Raw genomic sequence first — 14,726 nt, forward strand, 5'->3', positions numbered from 1 at the left:
TAAGAGATCAAAATAAATATTTTATAAAAGATCAAAAAATATAATTTAACTTACTTCTTTTTAGTGAATTTAAATATACTTGTAAAACCAAAAATATATTATTATTTTGAATTTCATTATATTCTAAATATTTGTTATGCTATTATATAAATAATTATATATAATATTTGAAATATTACAATATGAAGAAATATTTTAAATTATTTTATAGTATCAATTTAAAAGTCTACATTATATTTATATATACCAAAGAATATAAAATATTCATATATACAAAGGGTACGCCTGACACAAAATTAACCAGTTTTAATATCAATGATAATCTTAATTATGTGTCAAACTTCACCAAAATTAGATTAATTAAATCACTTATATTCTATATATTTTTTAATATAATTGAAAGTTCTCTCACTTTTAACCAGAGTTTGTATATACCACTGATTTTTTAAGTGCATAAACAATTTTAAAGACCTAGCACATATATAATTCTACTGCATTACAAAATCGTAAGTCTCCAGAAAGACCTCATAAAACCAACTGTAAATACTTGAGTTAAATACTTTAATCAAACTGTAAGGCCTTTCAGAAAGTCATTAACTTTAAAGCACTAATATTATGGCATATATAGCTAATAGATGCTTGGACAATTATGAACTGAAATTATAGGGCCCTCCTAAGAAGACCCTTCCCAAAAACTGGCGTATGCCGCTTATAGTGACAAATACACGGTATTCTTTAGTAAAAGGCGAAAGAATAGTTCGCTATGTATTTATCACACGGCTCCGTGCTTAGTAACTGCATAGGCTCTTCCATTTTATAAGATAAACACTTTACTTCTACTTGGTGTTTTGCCCGATGTGGGCTTTGTTTAAGAAATAGATGCCCTGTGTTACTTCCGAATTTTTTGGTTCTTTCATGGATTGACAGATTTTTTTTTTCAAAAAAAAACTTTTTTTTGTACCTACCATTATGTATGAATTTAATAAATTCAAGTTCTTTAACTTGTGTTCTTTGTGACGCCTAAGTTCTTGATTTCTTGTGATTTTGAAAGGCTAAAACTCATGACCAGTAGGTTCTTGATTTGTTGTTGGAGATAAATTCCATGTCTTCAGAGTTATACGTAGATAGCAGAAGCATTACTTGAATTTTGTTTTTTTAAGTATACATAAAAACAATGTATACAAATTTTAAGAAAGAAGTAGAATCTCGAACATGTCAGAGTTTGTTTGCTAATAATGCTTCACATAAAATGCATGTGTTTCTCTAAAGATGTCAACATTTTCGATTCTTGACTAGGATTGGAGAGCCAACTATTGTTGATGAATTGGGACAATTCTATGAAGTTGCAGGGTCATCAAGTATGAAGAGACGATGTCTGGGCCTAAATGTATTTTCTCTCCTTCGAGTATTTTAGTGAAGAATAAAGAAAATAAAATAAAATTACAAATTGCTTGACAATGTCCCATGAGAATTTATATTTTATTTGTGTTTCATGATATTAAGTTGTTCAATGACTCAGCTCTATTTGATAGAGAGAAAAGTATGTGTTTAACAGATGTTATTTATAGGGTTGCAAGGAAACCTCTTGGCTATGCTTATACTGACTTTTGGTGGTTGCAGAGATGCACAAGATGTTATTTGTTAATTAGATGGAATGCTTAGAATCATTTTTTAAAATGTAATAAAAAGCTGTTATTTATTTACCCGTCTTGTGATTTGTACAGTTTGACTGTATACAAAGAGAAAAAAGTTAAAAATTAAAGATTTGAAAATATTTATATGTAATTCACTTATTTATTTATTTTCCATTTTTTACATTATCAAGAAAGGGGAGACTTTTTTCCTTTTATTTCTATCAATCCAAATAGTATTTTTACTTTTCCTCTATTTCTATTTTTATTCATCTTAGTCTCTATTTTATTCTTAATCCAAATAAAGTCTTCTTTTAAAAAATTATTCAATCAATAATTAAAACTTAATTCATTTTAAAACGTAAAAATTACTTAAATAGATTTTATTTTTTTAATAAAATTTTATCTACATGCACTACAGAAAATCAAGTAAGTCTATATAAGAAACTTAAATATCCACCAATTTTGTTTGACCTTGTGAGTATTCCAAAAGAAAAAATGTATTAGTTATACTCATCCCCTTTTTGTTGGATACTTCAAACGTTTATGAAGAATTTATTTGACTTTGTAAAAATCACTTGTGATAGCATTTTAGTTTGTTTTAATAAATATCATATAAAAATTTGTTAAAATAGTATTTTTAAACTTATTTTTTTTAAATAGTAAAATTGAATTTAACTCAATTCTATAAAATCAGTTTATAAGGTAGATTATTCTTTATTTATATATATTTTTAATTATTTTATCTTAAATCAATGTAAAATTTGAATTTTTCTCGGTAACTCTTTAATTTTGTCATTATCTTCCAAAGATTTTCACTTTTTCGTTAATCTTGGCACGGTATTAATAATTAATAATATCAAACATTGGTAGCTTTTTGCACGTGAGAAAGCATATTAGTCACATTCGTGCCGTTGATTGAGGTTTAACAAAAGCCCAGTGGAAAATATTCTACCAATAAGACTCCGGACCCACTCAACAATTTTTTATTATTATACTACTTTTTGTCTATTTTCACTGTTTTAAATCTATATATATTTTAAATTGAGAGTGTTTACTACAGTGTATAGTATATATACAATTATATTAGATGCGTACAATTATGTTGTTTATGTAATTACATCAATCTTTTAAAAGAATTATATTTTTTAATTTTCACAATTAATTATGCAATGATCATTAACTATTGGAAGGAGAATTTTGCTATTTTTATTCAATTCAAATAAAAAAAATTGTTTTCTATAAACAATGTTAGATTTTGGGTTCCTTTTAGATGGAGAGAACTTCAAAATGTGCATGTTCGTTTTTCTTTTCACTTGTCTAAGTAAATAATGTCGAATTAGGATTAAAAGAGACCCAATGTCAAGTGTGCACGTTCATTTAAGGTACGACGAAAGTGAGGTAAATTGCTCGACGCTCGTGAAGTAACTTTGTTTTTTTTTGTGTGTGTTTTCTTTCATCTTAATATTTCTCATTTATAAGCTTTAACGCTTATTAATAATTAAAAAAAAAGTTAATTAAAAAAGCTTTAATGCTTATTTTATCGTTATTGATTCAACTAGAGTAACCCTAAGCGTGTGGTTCAGCAGTAGGGGTTGATCCACGCTTAAGCAAGGTCAGAGGTTCAAATCCTGCCTTGTGTATGCAGCCGCGTTAAATCTTGGGGCCAGCTATCCCACCCTTTGAGGTGTCTCCCTCGTAGCGAGGAAATTAGTCACCGCTATCGGCGGTGAATACTCCAGGGACGAACAAAAAAAAAAACTAGAGCCATTTTTTTTCTAGACAAAGTTGTGGTTAATTTTTATCTTTGTATCTAGTATTATTTATGTTAACATCTTGGTGTATTTTTTATAAGTTCTATTTTTTTATTATATATTTATTATTGTTCTGCGTATATTTTTACAAGTTGAAAAAAATTATTTTGACTGCGTATTACAATATCATTATTTTTTTTTTGTTCGTTCCTGGAGTATCTACCACCAATAGCAGTGACTAATCTCTTCCTTACGTTGGATGTACCTCAAAGGATGAAATAGCTGGTCTCAAGATTTAACGCGACTGCATACATAAAACAAGATTCGAATCCCTGACCTTGCAGTATGGTGATGGCTTTCCCCATCATATAAGACTAGTCTAAAGGTCTTTGTGCAGCAATGCAGGCTACAGCCTACAAGTTCATTCATTATTTTAGCCGTCTTCAGCCTATTTCCTCTGTTTCTTTTCTCAGAAAGCAACCATTAAACTTGGCGGAAAACGTGTTTATATTTTCTTCTTTTGTTCGAAGTTGATTAGAAAATGGCCTTTTTTTTAAGCTGCAAAAGGTATATTTTTCTTAAATCAAAATTACAATATATTAACATATATTTTTCTAAAGTAAAAAAGCAATACCAAAATCCAAAATTATAACTTGGCAGCATATTCATTCTAAAATGCAAATTGATATATATTAGATAAATTTATATATAGTTTTGTCATGGGTTCCACTTCCCACGTTTTCACTTGTCCAATGTGTATTATAGTATAATATCTGAGCTGTGTTAATTGGAGGCCGTTTTGGTGGTTACTCTTCCGTTGTCCACGGAAGCAACCAAGTCAAACCCATTTTCTCCGAATCCAAAATCGCATCTTTAAGCGTTGAATTCAATCAAAAGCTTATCACTCCCCCCATTACCCAATTTTTCTCGTTTCTCCAAAACCTTATTTTTGTCGCAGATGAAGTACAAGACACGTTTCGTTTATCTCAGAAGAAATAATGTTCAAAGGGAACACCAGAGCCATTAGTGTTTGCTTTTCTTCATTGTCATGTTGCATCTTGCAATGCAATGCACTCCTCAGTGGAAGTAGTATCTGTGTGAGCATTTGACAATAGTTCATCATAACAATAATGGAGCTAAAAAATGAGAAGCTAGTCAGGTAAATTCAGTACCTTCGTCCCTTTTCTTCTTCATTTTCATTTCCTCGCTAGAATAGAATCTTACATGTAAATTAAATGGTTAACTCAATCTTATAAGACCAATATGTAAGAGGAGGGTTGCTCCTCATATATATACACACTATTTTGGACATATCACTGGTCAATGTGATATCTCTAAAGAACTTTGATCAAATATAATTAACGGTTTGGGAAACTCACAGGTTCTCCAATGATGGAAAACAGACTCTTGAACCTCCTTGGGAAAAGATAGATTCACACAAACACCATGAGAAGCCATTCACAGTCTTTCCGGAATGCAAAATGAGTAGTGGTGATAAGAGCAGGATGAGTATCAGACTTCCCTCACTTGGGAAGTTAAAGGTTTTCCCAGAGAATCAAGAGCCGTGGAAGAAGAGGATTCTTGATCCTGGCAGTGATATCATTTTGGAGTGGAACCGAGCTTTTCTGTTTTCTTGCATTCTAGCACTGTTTGTGGATCCACTGTTTTTCTACCTCCCCTCAGTAGCAAGCGATGGGAAATCATCGTGTATGGCTACTGATTTGAATATAGGAATTGTTGTGACATGTTTCCGGACATTTGCTGATGTTTTCTATCTGCTCAACATGGGCATAAAGTTCAGAACTGCCTACGTATCACCAAGTTCAAGGGTTTTTGGTAGGGGTGAGCTTGTTATGGATCCTAGGTTGATTGCAAGGAGGTACTTGAGATCAGAGTTCTTCCTTGATCTTGTTGCTACACTGCCTCTTCCCCAGGTATCACAAATGTTTTGATAGTAACACTCCTGTTTTCTATGTGTTTAATGCATACAGAAAAGAACACAAGTTTATGTTGCAATGTCCCACATGGCTTGCCTCAATTCTTGGGTGCAGTATCTGTTGGACAACTTCACTTAATATTAATTGATTTTAAGATGAAATCTAACATGATATTAGAATCTATAGTCCATCTTTGTAAATCACCTATTCTGGTAGGCATCTGTGGGAAGGGAGAAGGTGCCACATTGCCTGCCTCAATTCTTTTATGGGCAAAAGAGAAGTCCCACATCGAAGGGACTAGGTGTTTCAACAAGATATAAATGGAAAGACCCATTGTTGCGAAACGCTTGTTTTTGTTTTGTCTATATATTTTGTCCTTGGAAGTTTGTCGATGTTTGAAAGTGATGTTAAATGACATGTTGTCTTTTCTTTATTGGCAGATTGTGATTTGGTTTATTATGCCAGCAATTAGGAGCTCACATTCTGATCATACCAACAATGCACTTGTACTGATTGTTCTGCTTCAATATGTCCCCAGATTATATTTGATTTTCCCATTAAGTTCTCAGATTATTAAAGCCACCGGTGTAGTTACAAAGACGGCCTGGGCTGGAGCTGCTTACAATCTTTTACTTTACATGTTAGCTAGTCATGTATGTTAAGTTTACTTCAATCACAATTTGACTTTCATAATTTAAAATTGTTATTATCTCTATTTCAGATGCTTACTACTTTTGTAAACTCTTTTTTGTAGGTCTTGGGGGCATCATGGTACTTGTTATCAATTGAAAGACATGCTACTTGCTGGAAATCTGAATGCAGAAAAGAAAGCCTTCCTGTAAAATGTGCTCTTAAGTACTTAGATTGCGGTACTTTAAACAATGACGATCGCATGAAGTGGGTAAACACTACTTCTGTGTTTGGTAAATGCAATCCAGAAAATAGCATCAGTTTCAACTATGGAATTTTCGGAAATGCAGTGGAAAATAATGTTGTCTCCTCTGTGTTTATAGAGAAGTATCTCTATTGTCTGTGGTGGGGCTTGCAGAACTTGAGGTTTGATTCTAGAACTATTTTTAATCATGTATGCTTTGGCTGGAAGAGTTTTTATAACAAAAACTAGATGAATATTTGACATGAACTTCAGCTGAACATCACATGTCTATCCTCATTGATTTTTTATTTGTTCAAATTTGATTAATTTTTTTTCCTTTTTTGTATTTTCAGTTCCTATGGCCAGAGTTTGACTACAAGCACATTCGTTTGGGAAACTGCATTTGCAATACTCATAGCTATTCTGGGTCTGGTTTTGTTTGCCCACTTAATTGGTAACATGCAGGTATTTAGGATTTTCAAATCCTCAAAACTATTGAAATAATGTTATTTGCAACAATAAGTTCTGTTGCTTTTACGTTTCTTTACATGCTCTAGTTCTTTAATACAGTTACACGTGAATTCTTATGTCTTCAACATCAATTTTGAAACAGTTGCACTGTTTCATTATCTTTGTCGTTCTCATCTCAGAAAGACTTGATATAATCATCAACTAAGTTAAATCAGAGGAAATCCTCAATCTAGTCCTTTAGAGTTACAAGTACTATCTGTTGTAAATTTGGAGTACTACAAAAGCCATGAAGTCCCACATTGGCAAGTTAGCAACTTTTTCTGCTGAAAATATTTCTGGAGGGTATCATCAATCCTACACATCTTATAATATTTATTTTCTTTGCTGATAAAAAAAAAAAAAAAAAGAAATCATCTGCAACGATCTTAAGCACTATTGTTGAACTTCTCAATTTTTATTATTTGACATTGTTGACTAGAACCTTGCCAAAAGCAGAACCTAGTACATTTATAATTTGGAGAAAGACCTTAGCATGCTTAATTCAATGCAGACCTATTTGCAATCTATTACTGTGAGGCTTGAAGAGTGGAGACTCAAGCGACGTGACACTGAAGAATGGATGAGACACCGCCAACTCCCACAAAATCTCAGAGAGCGTGTCCGAAGATTTGTTCAGTACAAGTGGCTAGCAACTCGTGGGGTTGATGAAGAAACAATCCTACGTGGCCTGCCTACTGATCTACGTAGAGATATCCAACGCCACCTTTGCTTGGACCTTGTTCGACGTGTAAGTTCCTCACAACAAATATTCATGTTATGTATCATACTATGCTCTTTTGAACATGAAATCAACATCAAGAAATGTTCAATAAGATAATTTCATCCATGCATATCAAATACGTATAGTTTTTTTATGTAGTTTAATAGCTGATATTGTAATTCTCAATTAATCAAAAATCATATCTGATATGACTTTTAAAGTAGGTTTTTAAAAATCGATAAACACATGATAATTTATGATTAAATGACGATATAAAAAATCATTTAGGCTATGGATGGATAAACCATTTTCTCTAATTAATATACATCATGTAATGGCTTCTTTTCCAAGAACTACAGGTTCCCTTTTTCTCACAAATGGATGATCAGCTACTTGATGCAATATGTGAGCGGTTGGTATCATCCTTGAGTACTCAAGGCACATGCATAGTCAGAGAAGGAGACCCGGTTACAGAGATGCTTTTTATCATCAGAGGGAGACTCGAAAGCTCAACCACAAATGGAGGCAGAACTGGTTTCTTCAACTCTATTACCTTGAGGCCTGGTGATTTCTGTGGAGAAGAGCTACTTGCATGGGCATTGCTTCCAAAATCCACTCTCAACTTGCCTTCTTCTACAAGAACAGTCAAAGCCCTTGTGGAAGTGGAAGCCTTTGCACTAAGAGCAGAAGATCTCAAGTTTGTGGCCAATCAGTTCAGGCGTCTCCACAGCAAGAAGTTACAGCACACTTTCCGTTACTATTCTCACCATTGGAGAACATGGGCTGCATGCTTCATTCAGGCTGCATGGCGCCGGTTCAAGAAGAGAATGTTGGCAAAGAGCCTTAGTTTGAGGGAATTCCAGTCCTTCAACTATGATGAACAAATCAGGGATCAAATGGAGCACAAGGACGAAGAGCACAGTGCAGTGACTTCAAACACTGCACAAGTGAAACAGAACCTAGGAGTCACTATACTGGCTTCAAGATTCGCTGCAAACACAAGGAGAGGGGCTCAGAAGATCAAGGATGTAGAGATGCTCAAGTTGCAAAAGCCTGAAGAGCCAGACTTTTCAGTAGAGCCGGATGATGATTAGAGCTTGTTTGGATATAAGTTTATAAGGGTTTTTGATAATTTTTTCGATTAAAAAAAAACTTTTTTTAATAGAAAAACTCAAAATTTCTTATAAATTTATATCCATACAGACTTCTAGATCAGCACTGCATGTTGAGTAGCTGATACAGCCACCACTGTCTAGAGTTCCATTACCATTTTCAAGAGTTAAAAGTATTATTCCTCATACAAATTTTACAGGCCGATACCTATAATATGTGTGCATTGTTTGTTGACGAGAAGCTTTCAGGTTTTCTCTTAGCCTGAACTTTTTTTGGGGTGGTACAACTCTTCTTAGCCTATATATTACCACTTGCTTTATGATGTGTGATCCCATTGCAGTTAACATAGTTGATGGCCACTGGCATCAACTTCTAGCCAAGAAGTTGCTCTTCTGTGTTTGCAGCTTGCTACTTCTCCTTCAAAAAAATCGATTTTCATCTTGTATATTACAAATTACAATTACCTGAAATACCACTTGTATATTTACACTGCAACATTGTCCTTGCTTGTATATTATTCTATTTGTTCCTAGCCCGGCGCATAGTTCTGGTTCTTGCTTATTTTATGTTTTCATTGTAATTCAAATGTACAATTTCTTTTGGCCGCAATTTGAAGACAGCTTTGATGGCTTAAAACATTATCCTAAACTTTTTCCGTGTTATATTCAGATTAGAATGCTTTCGCAGTTGTGATTGGCAAAAACTACTGGTACAATTGTGCAGGCAAAAATTATATTATCATTCTTTTTTACCTCGTTTTATATAGTTCAATATGATGACCGACATATCCATCCAAAGAAATGGGCCTATTTCGTGCATGCTAATAGCGGGTGGAAAAGATGTGGCAGTGGCGGCAGTAGATTCAGTACCATCGAGCATTTTGGGCCAGTGACGTTAATCTCACATAATAGAAATCAGTTTTAAGAACATGAAACTATTTGGTGGGAGTGTGGGACCACATCGGAAAATGGTCAAGCCACTTAAGCTTGTCTCCACTTTATGGCTGCCGACACCATTTCATAGTCATACAATTAAAACATAAGTAAATTGCTCAAGTAACAAAAAGAACAAATGGGGAACGAGATAGTCGGGGGGGAATAAAATTTATTGTTTAAATTAGATAACAATGAATTTACAGAAATATGCCCTGTTTTACACACCCTATTTACCATGAAGGCACCTATGATTCGAGACATATCAAGCAAGATGCACTCCACTCAAGACATTTGAAACACAATGAAGAAAACTGAAGATTTTATACACTAAACAATACCGGTGAACAAGAATTCAATACCTGTAAGAGTACAATGACCAGTGCTCTATATGGAATACTCGGGATGAATCATGTGAACGCAAAATGGATATAGTGTTGGATAAGAGAAACCTTGTTTTGGTACTTGCAATCAATTATGTGTTTGCTAGACCTGTACTGTGAATTTTAGAAGGAAAGAAAGGATTTAACTTTACTTCAGGGTTCATTTTGTTGCTGGAATGCAACTTAGATGATAAATCAGTAGGTGTTTTCCACTCATTATCTCTTTTATGCCGTTTTGAATGAAAAACTAGCTCATCTGCTCTCCAATCAGATCAAGCCCCACGAGGAGGAAGGTCACTCCTTGGAAGAGTAGAAAGTAGAAGTGAACTCCTTGTGCAGATAACAGACTCCTAACAGAAGCAGTGAGAAGGAGAAATGCCAAAGTCAGCTCTTTCTTATATATCTTGTTAGTTTTCTTAACAGGTGCTGGAGCTGCCTCTTTGTGTTCCTTAAATTGGTGTGACTCAATAAGGTCACTGTCAGAAGCTCCTCTATGAATCTTTTGTTGTTCTATTGACTTGGCTTCCCTTTCTGCAGCAGCCAGTAAATCAGACTCTGACGACCTGCCAGCTTTCTTTGTGACAACCCATTCATAAGAGCTTCCCAGTTGGAAGAGACCAGACACCATTGCATTGAATTTGGTGACAGACATCGTGTTCTCGAAAAGTAGGTAGGGGACTATGAAAGGAAAAGATTTTGGAGCAGGAAGGATATTAAGGAGTGACATAAATACAGGAACATAGCAGATCACCCACAAAGGAAGCTCTGCCTCTGGTACAAACATGGTTAGAGGAAGAATTATGCAGAATAAGGTGAAGGAGTAAAAGGGAAGGATTAGTTTCCTCAACAGAAAAAATAGCAGTATTAAGTTTGCTTTCTTCCATGGAGACACCTGCAGTTATGGAGGATTTAAATGCATATTATAAACCATACTTGCAAAGTTACCAGAATGTGCTTTTCTTCATTATCCCTCTAATTATTACTTCAAGCTGAGTATCAGATATACCTTAGATCTCACAATTGCTGGAAGACACAACCTAAAAAGTTGCATAGGACCTGAATGCCAGCGATGTTGCTGCTTCCTATACGCTTCATATGACTCAGGAACTTCACATGGTACCTGAAAATTTACAAATTTAAGAATTTCAGGCATATACATGAATACTACTCTGCATGTACATTATCCAATTGCAAAAGAAAGGGGATATGGATGGAAAAAAAAACTGTCATTTATGATCACCTTAACATCATTTAGGAAGATAAACTTCCAACCATTTAGATGAGCGCGGACAGCAATGTCCATATCTTCTACAGTTGTCCTCTCTAGCCAGCCCCCAGATTCTTCTAGTGCCTTGATTCTCCAAACACCAGCAGTTCCATTGAAACCAAAAAAATTGAGAAACACCCCATTGACCTGTTGTTCTACCTCAAAATGGAAGCATAGATTAATGTTTTGGAGACGAGTCAACAAATTCTCGTCCTTGTTCACAAAAGACCATCTAGCTTGAACCAAGCCGAGTTCAGGATTGTCCTGTAATAAAAATGCATTTGCAGGTATTACAATTTGTTAAACATGCCTTCCAATAATTTTTACTGAATATGTTTGATGCCCATCACTTAACCTTGAAATGTGGCACAGTTTGCTTAAGAAAGTCAGGATTTGGTTGAAAGTCTGCATCAAAAATTGCAACAAACTCATAGTCTTTCACATAGTCACAGCTCATTGCGGAATTAAGATTTCCAGCTTTATATCCAGTCCTGATTAAGCGATGCCTATAGATTATATTGATTCCCTTTTGGCTCCATTTAGAGACCTCTGTCTTAATTAACCACTGTATACTCTCATCATCAGAATCATCAAGTACTTGAATCAGTAAACGATCCCTAGGCCAATCAATCTGGCAGACTGCAGAAATAGATTGCTCATACACCTGCATAAAATCAGTGCTTGCAAAGTTAGAAAATTATGCTTACCAAGTAAACTTATATATTGTCATTGACTATAAGACTTTAAAATTACTCAACACAACACAACATCATAAGGAAACTGCTCTCTTCTTAATTACCAAGGTGTTGTATATTATAGAAACCGAAAATAATGATTACAATGTCAAGTATCAACCTAGATGGAACTAATGTCTGGAGTACAAATTCACTCCCCTCCCATTTTCCTTTTTTTTTTTTTTGGTTCACTTGCATTCTTCTATTTCTTAAGCATTGCTAAAAGGATAATCTGAACATTCAAATTTCTATCTTCTTATGGCATTTGCAAAAGCTAAAATTAATATGTTGACATTTGCTGCTAGCTTGAACACTAGATACAACAACTTTGAGTTAGCAAAAGTGGAATCCACAAGTTTGGTGTAATTCATACCTCCCTCTCATTGCACATTGGAATTTGAACCAAAACCATGGGATAATTGCTTGCTGATCCTTCAACATCATCAATCTCGAGCGGATCCCCGTCAATCTTCGGCTTAACCTTCCTGTATTTGATCCAAAAGCACCCCAAGCAAAGGAGCATGCGATCCACAGACTGTATAAGAAACAAAACAACACAAAACTTGGAAAGTGCCTGAATAGGAGGAGCAATATACTCAGCACGAAAAGTTAACCAAGCAACATAAGCCAAGTGGAGCAAGCCTTCAAAATCAGAAGTACGAGGAATGTGCAAGTTAGTGGGATTCCCAAAATGCCAACCTTGAAGGTAAGCAACGACCTCAAAGGCCAGAACTGCCAAGGAAGTCACTAGGAACACTCTAATGACCCTAAACAGTAACTTTCCCTTTTCCAACTTGTCACTCTCACTCTCACCTTCTCCATGAATCAACCTCTTCTTGATGGCTCCAAGCAACGCCCAAAGCACAGTGGCAAGCCAAGTGACACAACCAACAGCACGGTGAGCCCTCAGAAGCAACACCCACGTCACTTGTTTGGCATTCTTGCCACGGCTTTTCTCCACTGGCCTGAATGCAGCATCAGCACCATTGATCTCCACGACAGAGAAATTGGGGTTCTCCATTTTCACCACCACTGGTGTTCCTTTCTGTGTATCCTTGGTCCACCAATTGGAAAAATCCAGCCTTGGAGCCATTTCCACTCTATGTTGAATTTTACAGAATCACACTTCACACACAACAACACAAGTATATTATTATTGTGCGTGTGTGTGTATGTAAATAAATATACACAGAGAAAGGACTCAACACACCAAGTTCATCAATCTTTTCTAGCACACGTCATGGTAAAGGCTAATGAGAAAAGACTCAGATCTGGGAACTCATGTAAAACACACACCGAGATTCGTGGTTGGTCTTATTTGGATGGAAGTGGAACCCTCTTGAAGGCTCAGCATTTAACAAAATGCAGCACATAAAAGCCAAGAACGTGAATTGAGTGAGGCTCTTTTGTACTTTGAAGGAAATCTAGAAGGCACCTAACATGGGAAAGCCACATTATGAGGGAAGGTATCTGCAGCTGTAAGACTCAGACGCTAACTTCTAACTCGGTAAATTAAATTCACTTATCCCTGTCATCCACTTTGACTCCTAAGAAAAAGAACAAAAAAAAAATTATAGTCTACTCATGAAATCCTTAATCAAAATTAACAATACTTGACTAAGAAATACACCTGAAGGATACACTACTGACATGATAACATTTTTTTTTCTGAGCCAAAGTAAAAGTATTAATTTAGAGCATATTATAGTGTTAACATTAAACTATAATATGGCTGGTATGATCCGCAATAATCATGTTGCTTAATCATGTAAACAAGATCCGTAAACATTAAAGAACATATATTAGAAGATGTCAATTTGTGAAATGAATTTTCACGAGGGTTCACTAAAAAAATAATAGCTTTTCTAGTTTAAAGGAAAATTTCCATACTTTTTAAGACGTGCAAGTCAGTACATAACAAAAAGACTATGATGGGTGGATCCACATGTTAGAAGGAAAATTGAAGATTCGAGAGACAGTGTGATTTATGAGCTTGGCGATCAGTATAACAATCTTTACCTAAAATATGTCAATGATAAAAAGAAGAATGGCAATAATAATAATAATGCCAATAACCAAAGGTGGGGCGTGTGAAAGGCTATAAAAGGGAACGGTGACTATGAAAAAGACCATAGACCCAAAGCAAACTTTGCAAATGTCATTAGCCATCAACGATGCTTATAGCTTTACTTTTAATTATTGCTTGCAAAAGATGTCTCCATTTGGATTATTAGAGACCAGGAGGGGTTAATGTGTATTATGTTAAATGAAATAACATTACTTAATGGAAGCTTCTTCAGGAATATTCTTTTAACTTCTTTTCACTATAAGGGTAAAAAACAAATAGTAAAAATAAATAAAAATTAGAAGAAACCCTACACAAACTCTGATCTAGTCCCACAATGGGAACCCCATGTTACCCAAAATTGTTGGATAAGCATTGTCTAATATTTTCCTATGCAAAATTTCTGACATGCATTGTGTTATTTGCGAAACTGAAATGAAAACCAAACAGATAAAGTGAGAAATAGTAGGACAGTACAGCTTTTCCTGTTGGATCTGAAGTATAAGTGGATATGTTACATATTTAGTTGTCACCAGAAGAACATAATTAATTAATGCAAATCCAACCAGGGTAATAAAGTCCCACCAGTATCGGATAAGCAAACAACTGAAAATATTTATTGCACTGGGCATTTACACCAAATAATGAGGTTAGTAATTAGAGAGATACTATAGTATGTGGATAAAATTTGAAGCAAAATAAGTAGACAATCTCGGTTTTTGCTTATTACCTTGTCTTATCTTACAATCATATTACTGAAGTGAACTCCAATCCTTTTTATATCTACTAGTATTAGTTGTTGCAT

At 34.6% G+C, this 14,726-nt stretch overlaps 2 protein-coding genes and 1 non-coding gene across 3 annotated transcripts; 1 reads left to right on the forward strand and 2 right to left on the reverse strand.

Moving 5' to 3' along the window:
* Positions 1 to 665: 665 nt before the first annotated feature.
* On the reverse strand, positions 666 to 782 carry LOC114915741 (U5 spliceosomal RNA). The gene has a single exon (XR_014427643.1). It is a non-coding gene; the product is annotated as a U5 spliceosomal RNA (small nuclear RNA).
* Positions 783 to 4,167: 3,385 nt separating this feature from the next.
* CNGC14 (cyclic nucleotide-gated channel 14) lies at positions 4,168 to 9,218 on the forward strand. Its single transcript, XM_020349365.3, has 7 exons — positions 4,168 to 4,544; positions 4,767 to 5,319; positions 5,763 to 5,975; positions 6,077 to 6,378; positions 6,550 to 6,661; positions 7,218 to 7,454; positions 7,787 to 9,218. Exons 1-7 carry the CDS (start codon positions 4,516 to 4,518, stop codon positions 8,519 to 8,521), a joined length of 2,181 nt encoding a protein of 726 aa, XP_020204954.1. The 5' UTR covers positions 4,168 to 4,515; the 3' UTR covers positions 8,522 to 9,218.
* A 406-nt stretch (positions 9,219 to 9,624) lies between these two features.
* LOC109790251 (putative xyloglucan glycosyltransferase 5) lies at positions 9,625 to 13,901 on the reverse strand. The gene is made up of 6 exons (XM_020349366.3): positions 13,747 to 13,901; positions 12,230 to 13,403; positions 11,478 to 11,786; positions 11,096 to 11,386; positions 10,862 to 10,975; positions 9,625 to 10,747 (listed from the first exon to the last, which is right to left on the reverse strand). Exons 2-6 carry the CDS (start codon positions 12,947 to 12,949, stop codon positions 10,103 to 10,105), a joined length of 2,079 nt encoding a protein of 692 aa, XP_020204955.1. The 5' UTR covers positions 12,950 to 13,403; positions 13,747 to 13,901; the 3' UTR covers positions 9,625 to 10,102.
* Positions 13,902 to 14,726: the final 825 nt, after the last annotated feature.

The sequence above is a fragment of the Cajanus cajan genome, chromosome 6, assembly GCF_000230855.2.
Source record: "Cajanus cajan strain Asha chromosome 6, NIPB_CcT2T_4, whole genome shotgun sequence".
Taxonomy (NCBI): Eukaryota; Viridiplantae; Streptophyta; class Magnoliopsida; order Fabales; family Fabaceae; genus Cajanus; species Cajanus cajan.

Coding starts and splice junctions, on each gene's coding strand:
- CNGC14 (XM_020349365.3), top strand. CDS start 4,516: ATGGAGCTAAAAAATGAGAAGCTAGTCAG. Junction 4,545..4,766: donor AAAAATGAGAAGCTAGTCAG/GTAAATTCAGTA, acceptor GGAAACTCACAG/GTTCTCCAATGATGGAAAAC. Junction 5,320..5,762: donor CTACACTGCCTCTTCCCCAG/GTATCACAAATG, acceptor CTTTATTGGCAG/ATTGTGATTTGGTTTATTAT.
- LOC109790251 (XM_020349366.3), bottom strand. CDS start 12,949: ATGGCTCCAAGGCTGGATTTTTCCAATTGGTGGACCAAGGATACACAG. Junction 11,787..12,229: donor CAATGTGCAATGAGAGGGAG/GTATGAATTACA, acceptor GATTTTATGCAG/GTGTATGAGCAATCTATTTC. Junction 10,748..10,861: donor CAGCAATTGTGAGATCTAAG/GTATATCTGATA, acceptor CCATAACTGCAG/GTGTCTCCATGGAAGAAAGC.